This window comes from Pinus tabuliformis, chromosome 6 (genome assembly GCF_031772625.1).
Source record: "Pinus tabuliformis cultivar Carrire ecotype Pingquan chromosome 6, CPIR1, whole genome shotgun sequence".
Taxonomy (NCBI): domain Eukaryota; kingdom Viridiplantae; phylum Streptophyta; class Pinopsida; order Pinales; family Pinaceae; genus Pinus; species Pinus tabuliformis.
The window spans coordinates 833,697,982-833,708,999 of NC_142292.1; the positions used below are offsets into that span (position 1 = coordinate 833,697,982).

General features: G+C 39.5%; 1 protein-coding gene across 1 annotated transcript; it reads left to right on the forward strand.

Moving 5' to 3' along the window:
• Positions 1–1,511: 1,511 nt before the first annotated feature.
• On the forward strand, positions 1,512–4,018 carry LOC149261442 (GTP-binding nuclear protein Ran1B-like). The gene is made up of 8 exons (XM_089369235.1): positions 1,512–1,667; positions 1,780–1,856; positions 1,964–2,026; positions 2,151–2,267; positions 3,296–3,385; positions 3,495–3,674; positions 3,764–3,841; positions 3,949–4,018. The coding sequence occupies exons 1-8, from the start codon at positions 1,512–1,514 to the stop codon at positions 4,016–4,018; spliced, it is 831 nt and encodes a 276-aa protein (XP_089225361.1).
• The last annotated feature ends 7,000 nt before the right edge of the window (positions 4,019–11,018 follow it).

Genomic DNA, 11,018 nt, shown 5'->3' on the forward strand with positions numbered 1-11,018 from the left:
TCATTTTTATACTAAATACATGTTTTATATAATATAAAATAACACTCATATATATATATATATATATATATATATATATATATATATATATAGACCTTTACTTATAATTTTAAAATTTAATTTAAATATATTTTCATAATACCACATCCTATAAATCCTATTTTTTCTAATAAAAAATTATAGTCATCCATAAATATTAATTATAACCTCAACCCATTATATACTTTATGTTAACAAGTTATATGAATTACATGGTGTCCATTATATTGTTTTAATATTAATGTATATGTATATTATCACTTCCATTAAATATAAGCACTAATTTTAATAACCTTAATGCATTAAGGTTAACACATGCAACCTATTAAGTTTTTTTCTTTAAAAACTCGTCTTGCCTTAAAGCAGCCTCTCCGTCTCTCGTCTTTCACATTCTCCCGTGTGCCCGACACCTCTTTTCTCTCTGCCTTATTATCATATATCTCTTAATGACATCAGCGTTGTGATGTTTATTACTTGTATCGTTCTACGTGGAGAATTCACCAATATGGCAGATAAATAATTTGGCATTTAGCAAATTGGCGGGGTTTATAAAACAACAATTTTTTTTTTTTCACTAGTTTTGTCTCTCTTATTTATTTTTTCTTTGTGAATTCATATAAGTGGTTTTGTTGAGTCTATTTTTGACGCTCACGACAGTTTTGATTCAGCTTTTGGAAGTACTCTGGACTTTGACTAAATCGCATTTTGGGGCTCGTCTTAGCATAAACATCATGCATATGATGCTTCTGAGGTTTCGTTGATCTTGAGGATGCGACAATGTTCACCGTTGATTGCTTTAAGCATATGGAGGAGGATTAACTAGATTTGCCTTCATAAGTGAATATTTTCCACTAATGCAACCAATGTTTTCGCCAATGTAATAAACACAACACTCCAAGAGAGGGTATAAGGATTATTTCCACATAGAAAATCTTAGTTAGCACAATATGAATTATGTAATTCCCCAACGCCACAACCTGAACAACGAGTGACGATACATAGCAAAACATGTATTGCAATAAAATTTATTATGAAAGTGTAAGCTCCCCAGGAAAATATCATATAGAAGTAGGATAAAGAATTTAATGTTGACGTTTCCTTATCCGCATTGGCTTTTGGAAAACCTACAATCAAGGCGTTTGGATTTCTTTTCTGGCCTCTAAAGCGGTTACGAGGCAAATGAGCCCCTGGCCTCGCCAGACATCTGGTTAAGACCACAATCTCATGATGTACTGTCATAACCCCATTTCTCAAGAATAAATTATATATATATATATATATAGTCATAAGGTTTTACATACCCGGGATTACCCTTTGGAATTATATATACAATTTCCTATGATTCATTTACCTTATGTCACTTTATGCACGTCAATTGTCATACGGGTATGGTTTAAGGGATTGGTGTACTACTTTTTAACTTTAATAAAAATCTCTGTAATATGGTTTGGACGCATGTTAACCACGTGGCAATGGTTCCGGGGGTAACTTTACGTTTTCCCTTTAGCCATCACGTGGCACCCCTTATCCATTACTGTGAGAATTATCTCCTGCTCTGCTTCGTACTGTACGAGGCCGGCAGGCTGTCCAGTCTTTTCACCTTGCATCAACGGTGGAGGGCACACTTCGTAATCCAACGGTGGCAGATCGTCTCCGCGGGCTGCCGCCTAAACTAACGCTTGCCTTGGGTGATGGGATCATTTTTTTGGGAACTTTCTCTGCGGCTTTGCTCTGGTTCAGTCCATGCGTTCCGTCTCGGAGAGCCTAGCTCACAGACCCTGTTCAAATGCCGGAGGATTCATTTCCAAACCCTTCAGGTAGATAACCGCACAATGTCTTGTTCCTTCTGTAACCTTTTGGCTATGCGTTCTTTTCGATTTACTGATAAACTTCTCGATTATGCTCATGCATCATGCGTTTGCAGGGTTATTCGGCAATGGGGTCCTCCTACAGCACTGGAACGAGTGTTGTTCATTCGTTGGCCAGAGTTTTCTTTAGTGGTAAGTGTCTTGGAAAGCACGAGGATAAATTCCTTGAGTTTTTGTTTTACTGCGGTTTGCATTACTTCTATTGTTGTCTAACATGTGCTATTCGGGTTGCTCCTTGTACAGATTAGGCACCCATTCCTCACATGGCCTAAAGACTAAGGAAAACCCCACCCCCGTTCTGTTCCGAGTTCCAGGTATGGGGAATCCTACCGGCCGCGGCTATGTCTGTTTTGCTTCAGAGTTTTTCTTGTGTTTAGAGGAGGGTAACCCTCTAGGTCACCTTTATTTTTTATTGAACCAGGGTGGGGAGGGTTATTCATTCCCTCCAGGCTCCAGTTACCATGGACATGACAAATGTAATTTTAGACTCTTGAATTTGGATGTCCGACTGCAATTCCTCTGCTCGGACAATTGTAACTGTATATATATTTTAACGCACACCTGTGCTTATTTTTCTCACGACATATTAGGCTCCTTGTTTACTGGACTATAATTTATTGTGAGGGTATACTGCTTTTAACGACAGAATATTTTTTCCTCGTTTGTGCTTGTTTAAAGGTTACCACACTGCAACCTTTTTGTACAGGAATTTGTACTCGTTTTTGTTTTATGAGTTCATAGTATTGCACAGCTTTTATCTATGTCATGCTTTTTGTTTGGTTTATTTGCACATTCCTATACAATTTATATGATGTTTTATGTAATTGACTGAAGAGGGTCTTATCCCCTAAGCTTACAACCTCCCTTGTTGAGAGGGTCCAAACCCTGCCCCTCAATTACAGTGTTCTTTTGAATTAATTCCTGATTGCTTCCAGGTTATTAATACTTGTATGCTGGAAAGAGTTAAAACGCGGACAAGATAATAACCCTACCAACCTGCTGTTCCATTCTATTCCAAACCTAGTTTTCCTTTTTGGGTGTTCCATTTGGCTTAGATAATGTCCACAGAGCGGGTCTCCAGCTGTGCCACTCCACTTTCTAGCCTTCCTTATTACAGAGGAAATTCTCTACTGCATCTTAACACAACCTGCAATAATCTCTGCCTTAGATTAGGGTCGATACAGTTTGCGGCAAGCAGATGTTATTTTTTTTTTGTCTAATTATATACACCTATGTCTCTTAAAGAAAGGGGCTCGGCCCAAAGGCTGCAAGCCATTACTGAGTAATGTTGGTCTTGAGTTGATTCCATTCACTCGTCTAATTTCGGGTCTACCTAAGCATTTATTTGTTTCCTTCTTATTTACTGATTGGGATTTTGTTTGTTGCAGTATTCATGGGCAATGTGAAGTTATCATGTTTGATGTTACTGCACGATTGACTTACAAGAATGTCCCAACGTGGCACAGAGATCTTTGCAGGTATCTCTTTTACAGAGGGGTTGGATCTCTAAGTAGAAATGAAGGTTCCTTAATTGTGTGGTGGCACAATTGCCTGAATCGATTAGCTAAATATCTTTGTGAATTTCAGGGTGTGTGAGAACATTTCTATTGTTCTTTGTGGAAACAAGATTGATGTGAAGAATAGGCAAGTGAAAGCTAAGCAAGTTACTTTTCATAGAAAGAAGAATCTTCAATACTATGAGATATCTGCAAAAAGTAACTACAACTTTGAGAAGCCATTCCTGTACTTGGCACGGAAGCTCTCAGGGTGAGCCTTTAATCTAGTTTCTGATGCTCCCTAATATGAATGTTATATTAAAAAAATTGCATTGATTCTATAATGGGTTATTTTTATAGGGATCCAAACCTTCATTTTGTGGAGTCACCTGCTCTTGCTCCTCTTGAGGTTCAGATAGACCTTGCAACCCAGCAACAGTAAGTAAAATGCTATTTTCTTATTATTTTTTGTTAACTTTTATTGAAATAATTTGTTCCATTTCTAAAAGATTGAAACTTTGGCTTACAATCTTTTATGTTTTCAGGTACAAGGCAGAACTCGTAGCAACTGTGGCCCAACCCCTTCCAGATGACGATGATGATTCTTTTGAATAGCTTTGTTAAGATGCTTTTGCATATTTAGGGATTGGAGGATTCAATTAGTTTTGTATCATTGGAGTTTGCTCTTGAGTTCTGACATTTAATTCTGATTTGTATTTGGGGTTTAGAATAGCATTATCGCATCTCTCTATATGTGATTTGGGTACTGTGAAAATGTTTTCATCGGTGGAGTTGGCTAAGCTATCTTAGTTCAACTCCATTACAGAGCTATTTTTATATGCTAAGACAATTTTTTCCGTTATATACTCTTGCACATTTTGCACAAGAACTTTTTGTACTCTTCAAATATTTCAAGAATTCTCAAGTTCCTTTCGTTGTGTACTGTTGGGGGAAATGCTAGTTGTGATGATTGTTGCTTGTAATATATTATGGCTTGTTAAAACTTTCTCTGAAAATTCTAGCTATGTCTGAGGATTTATTTTAACTCTAAAATTGGTTTACATAGTTGATAACTGTGGCTATCAAGCCTGCCTGGGTATTCTTGTGGGTATGTTTTCTGTCGAACACATAAAGGTATCGCCATTTCATTAATTGGGCTCTCGATTGATTTCTGCATAAAGATTCGCATTGTCTAAATCTGAAGTCGTTTCCATTCAACAATCTACATATTCTTCTTTAACTATAGTAAAACTGGGAGATATAACACTTATCAAAGCTAAGGTAGCATCTTAAATCCAAAATTCTGACTCCCATTTGAAGTAGATATTAAAGCTTTATAAGATGGCACACTGTTGAAAAGTTGACAGTAATTAAATATGCTGGCTGGACATTGCATTTATATATGGGTGGCCATGTTAAGCTCATGTCATATATCCCGCTGCATTTTTTTTTTTTAATATATACATATACACAGCTATATAATTACCAACACATAGACGTGCTTTATAAGGTTGACGGTCTTGTATCATGTGTACATAATTGTCAAAACATGAGTTATTCTCTATATGGTTGACAGGTCTGCAATTCCTATTCTTATGTACGCTCACATAATGGCTCACTTTAAAACTTGCATGAAACAAGTCATATAGTTGTACAACTACCCAACCGGGTGGACAGGACTGCGATGATTCCCACGTAGTTCTCCATGACTCGAACCTGTTAGCAATTGACACGATCTCCACCCGATGATTTGTGTAATCCCCCAGGGCTATGAAATTAGCGATGCTGTGGTTTTTGTGTTGTTTGATACACATTGATTTAGGTTAACATTAATTGAGCATTAACTTGTCTGTCCCACCCCGGGTACATGGCGTGGGCAGTCTCCAGCTGCCGCCTCGGGATCCTTCATGTATCGACGGCTACGAGACGAGAGAGGCGATCCTATGGCTGCCATGGATGCTTGCTGACTTACACTACTCTTGGCGCTGGGTTGTAGTCCCATTCTTCCGCGGGAAGACCTGGAACTTGTTCCGCCTCCTGCCTCAGCTGAGGGCTTGATAGTCTCGGCTCTATGGTTTGGTTGCAGAGAACATGTGCGCGAGGTTTCGGAACCTAATCCCACCACCAGAATTTATCGATCGGGTAATTATTTGACAGTTTCCTTTCCTAGTTCATTGATTTACAATCGTTTGATTTGCATATAGACCCATCATATACAGGATAAGTATTTACAATTCTTTAACCACAATGTTTTGCTCGCACGCAGGTACCCCCACTCCTTCTGTCTGGGTTGCAGATGGCATTGGACGGAGTGGTGAGTGGATAACCATCCTGGCTTCCACCGGTATGATGAAATTCCACTTTCTTTTGTTTGTAGGAATGGGATCTGGACCTGGTCTACAGGCTATTGCGCCTGATTTGTGTCTACTGCTTGCCAGAGCTCACGGATAGGTGGCCCGGTTTCGGGTTCTAGTGAAGTTATCCCCGAGAGGGCTTCTATTGTTTTAGTTAAATGAATATGAGGCTTCGTTCCTCGTGGTTTGCTTTCTCTGAGCCGCGCTGGCTGTGCATGTTGTTCTGATTGTTTACTTATACCAGGTCTGCCTGGAATTAACTTATGTCCCTGGGTGGCTTCTCCATTTTCATGGCCCAGCTTTTGATAATGTAATATGTATTGTGCACTCCATTTATTTGTCTACTAGACTTGGAACTGAACATGGAAATTTTTGTTGAAATCTTGAACATGTATTATGGCTTCACTGAAATGATTTATCGCTCAGATTCTAGTTCTATTTGATTGTTTAGAGTTGTTTTCGACTCCCTAAATTTGTGGCTCTGTACAACAGTATATATATATTTATTCGGTTTCTAGCTTTACGTTTCATCCTGAAGAATTGATTTTCGGTGTTAACTATGTCATTTGTTGTGCTTTCTGCTTAATCCAACCAGATGTATTTACTGTTTTTAATCAGTTTGGGGGTTTGGCCCCGCATGAGGGTTTTCGAGGGTTACGACCCTGCCACTCACAACCACTGTAACCTATCTTCCGGTTACCATGTATCAGTGCGGCCAAGACCCGAGACCCCCTGCCCATGAGTTCAACACTCTCCTAGACCCAACGGTTTCTAATGTGGGTGCATGCAGTGTAAACCACAGAACTGGGACCTCACCCGTTCCTGGTAGTGGAGATTTCCCTTTTTCGTTTGGAGGAATTGTTCCACTAGAATTCCGGATTATTAAACATCACTTATTTTGTAGGTAGAATGTTTACTACTCATCCTAATTTGCAGAGGATTTATCTTTTTGTTTTACTCCCCATTCCCGGGGCTTATACTCTCAGAGTCCACAAATTTCCAATCCAACACGTCTCACAAGGGTTCCAATGCTCAAGTTGTCAAACCCAGGGCGGATTCCACGAAGGAATCAACCTGACTTTCTTTCCTTTTTTTTGTTTTGGAAACCTTAGTGCTTAACTCCATTTTCGTTCGCGGCAAGGAGAGTATAGCATTCTATGAAACCTGTACTTCTATTAATTTTCCTTTTTTTTTTTTTTTTATCACCACCTCGGTGGCAGCAACAAGTTCTTGAGTTTTCTAACAATAGTTTTTAATTCTATACAGTACATTTACCTTTTTCTAATGTCCTTACAGAATTACTTGTAAATGTTTACTCACTTATCTGAATTGCTGTAACTTACAAGTACTCCAGAGTCGGGCCTCCTCTGTTTCTCCTGCTTCCAATATGCCACCCAACCTTGAGATTTGTCCTCCAGGACCAAAATCTCCCCCCTAGCTCCCTTGCCGGACCACTGTCCTTAGCAAGTTGCTGCACCTTCGTGCGTGGCTATCTGGTCCTCACCAGACTTAGCTTTTTTTTGTTTGTGTGTTTCTTTCCCTCTTCCTGTCCCTACAACGCAGAACCCCCTTCCTACCTCCTTTCCTCCGGAAAAAACCCCGTTAGGAAAGCAGTTAGGGTATATCGGGACACACAGCAACCACCTTCTTGGGAAGTTGCTAGCTTTTCAAGAAACATTTTCTTTTTAAGAAAAAAGAACCACAGGAAATATTATTAAATCAAACAGATAATAATAGTCAATTCAGTTTACCAATTACCACAGTAAAATCAAATATTTACATTTATCCCATGGCATCACAGCTCACGTGGTCTTGGAGGAAAGCATTTTCTGCTCTGTATTAATGCTGGCGTGATTTAGATTTTATAGGAGTGTTCCGACATCAATTTTCAGTCCTCACTTTTATATATTTATCACTTATATTCATGCCAATTGTAATGTATCCACGGTAAATCTACGTAATAATTTTTTTTTAAACTTTAATCACATCTAAGATACTATTGCATGCACCTTATTCGTAAAAAGGCTAACCCCATTAACACCTACACACGGAATTCACATTCACGAAGGTCATGGATTGGATATCTTGTCCTTATGTGAGCAAATAGGAAGTATTCCGTGGGGGCAGAGCGTTATCTGCCGGATTAATTGCTGGTTGCACTGGTTCGATACACCTGGCTCTAGGCATTTACTCCTGCCGGCGCTGTCACGTGATGGAGGTAAGGTTTTGGTATCCTCTGCTTCCGCACCCTCGGGTGTCTCCCCGCATCGACGGTGGAAAAGAGGGAATGCCCATCCAAGGGCAGAGCTATCTCGGTGCGCAACATACTCGATGAAACATTTTTTCAGGAAAACCATACTCGATGAAACATACTATCGATGGTTCCAGATACATTTCCCCCTCGGACCTGTTACAGTTCCCTCCTCCTTTGAGCACCACATTCATACCAAACCTTCTCTGGTTGATGCATGGTCGTGGTTCTCATGCCTGCTACTGATTCGGAGCGAGCTGGACTGAGCCTTTTACAGTGGCTACCTTGCGGTAAGGCTTAATGTGCTATCTATAAGATTTTTTTTTTTTTTATATATATATATATTTTTTTTTTTTTTTTTTTATATGCCCTTGCCATATTCAGACGTGTTATGAACAATCCGAAGTTTCTAACTTACCCTCGGCGTATTTCTGTTGTCTGTGGCGAGGTATGAAGGTCTCTTCCCAAAGTATGCTATGCACAGGCGCGGTGAAGCTGCCTGTCTTCAGGGTCTTGCCTTCTCAGAGCTGCGTGAATAGGTGAGTTCACACCCGATTGTATCCGCTTACTATTCTTCAACATAAGTGTGTTACTACAGGAATTGATGATTTAATCACTCTGAGTATAGGGTTCTATTGGTATTTTTTTTTTACTCTTCTGAGTTTAATGACAGATAGATTCGGCCCTCTGGCCTAGACCCCTTACAGATTCTCCTCTTGGTTACTGTATAGGGGTTTTGGCAGGGTTTAAGCCTGACAAGTCAGCCCGGCCAACGCAAGGATTGGGAATCCTTCGCGCGATGTGGCTGTGAAATGATAACTCTGTTTTCTTTTGTTGAATTTGTCGGGCCTTCGAGCTCGCTGATGCATGCATTTATGTAATTTATTTCCACGGTTATCAAACTATGTGGGTTGTATCCCCGAACTGTTTTATTGTGACTTCCTACAGTTTTCTGAGGCTGTCTGAGTACAATTTGTATATTCATGCTTTTTTTCTTCTATGGAGGGTCAGGGTCTTTACGACCTGAGCTCGGCTGGTTTGAAGAGGTGAGCGCCTCCCTTGCGGCGCCTGACTGTATGGCTTAATCACTCTTTTGCATTTGCCCTGGTTAGGGTTCATGAACTGTGGAGGGAGTCACTTATAATCATGACAATGTTTTTCCATAATTTTATCTGAATATATATACTACTTTGCACAATGCTCAGTTTGCCTGTTCATTTTCTTATCACCATTATACAGTAAGATGCTTACCGCATGTTAATTACGATTTTTATGCCTTACTATTTTAAGTATTTGGGCAAAGAATATTCGTCTGGCATCTCACTACAGGGTTATTGTTCACATGAGTCACAGGAGTACTACCTGAACTCGATTCCAGGCCCACACTTGTATGTATTCTTTGTTTTTCTTGTTCCCTTGTGGAGCCGCGACTTCTGTATAACTGCCTGGCTATGTTATATATATAAATATTTATGGTTACAGTGCCGACTTAAAGATTCTTTTACCTGCATGCTAATATGAATGTGTAACTCTGGTCCTGGAGCCGACATACCCTCGCGGTTACAACTTTGTTCCTTAGTGTTTTTCTTTGAGACTGTCTATAATTTTGACTCTGTAAATGTTTCGGGTTCGAGTTTCCGGAAATGAGCTTTCTTGTTTTGCTACGTTTCACGGCTTATATAGGAATTGGACATAGAACAGATAACTGTTGAACTCTCTGATGATTTATGAAATATAATCGTTTTCATTGCAATGACATTTTAGTTCCAAGAATTCTGTAATTATAATGAGTCCTTCATTAACTATTTTCCGTTTTCCGTAATCTTTGAAAGGGTTTTCCCAGCAACCCTCGCTCACACTTAACTTCCCGAACCATATGTATTTTTCTTTTAAGAGAAAAGAAAAATGAAAGACAGAAATAAAATCTTTCCCTCCCTGTTATACCCTCTCACAGTCCAATTCCCTATAGGAATTCTCTCACCCTCCTTTCATAATATAACAGGAAAGAGGAAAACTAAGAATAACCTTATAAAATTACCAAGTTAGTATCAATTCTAGGGATTAATTTGTACCTGAAATTCTTCTGGTTGAAATGTCGTTTCTGGCTGACTCCCGAAACAAAACACGGGGTCTGGAGTTCCTTGGATAGAATGTCGTCTTCTAACAGTCACCCAAAACTGGGTCTGTCATCTGTCAAACCGCCCAACCACGAGATTCGTCCTTCAAGACCAGAATCTCCCCCCTTGCTTCTTGCCAGACCTCAGTCTTGCGCAAGTTGCTCGTACAGCGAGCAGGGCTATCTGGTCATCACCAGACTTAGCCACTTTTTTTTTTTCCTGGAGTCTCTTCTTCTGCCTGTCACTACAGCACATAATTTTTCCTCCCTTCTCCCCTTTTCCCTGGAAACCCTCTAGTTAGGGAAGGTAGTTAGGGTTGCTTCCTCAGCAACCGATTTTTTTCCCACCTCAAGAGGACAACTTCCTCCTTGAGGATTTACTTTCTTTCAGGAAACACTTTTACATTTTCACAATTAACCAAATTATATTTAACTTTTAATCAAATACTAATAACAAGTTCAGTTTGTTTCTACCACAGTAATTCAAATATTTACATCATTTTCCCAGGGCATTACACCAATGCTGGGTAACTTTGGCTTTGAAGGAAATAGTTCTATGCCGTTTTATTGCTTAAGCATCACATTTTATCTGCTGTTGGTTTGACATGTTTAATGCTCGAGCAATATTTTCTGAAGTGTTGCTTGTCTTCATGTCTGTTGGAAGAAAACCACGTCAAGCATGGAATGCTGCATTGTGATGTTGGTAATTACTAGTGTGGAAATGTGAATGTTGGACTGAGCGCTCCACACACACAGCTTGTTATTATTTAATTGGCAGAGTAAACCTACAGATTTACAGGGGTGCCAGGTTTTGTTGGGACACAAAGTAAATCTTGGGTGTAAATTTAGTAATGAATTGAATCCCCTCTTGCTAAACAAAGGTAATATTTAGGC

Bases quoted from the DNA above. Each gene is read 5' to 3' on its own strand.
- LOC149261442 (XM_089369235.1), top strand. From the start codon at position 1,512: ATGGTTCCGGGGGTAACTTTACGTTTTCCCTTTAGCCATCACGTGGCA. The intron at 2,027-2,150 runs GTTTTCTTTAGT...CTCCTTGTACAG, and splicing joins TTGTTCATTCGTTGGCCAGA to ATTAGGCACCCATTCCTCAC. The intron at 2,268-3,295 runs GTTTTTCTTGTG...TGTTTGTTGCAG, and splicing joins TATGTCTGTTTTGCTTCAGA to TATTCATGGGCAATGTGAAG.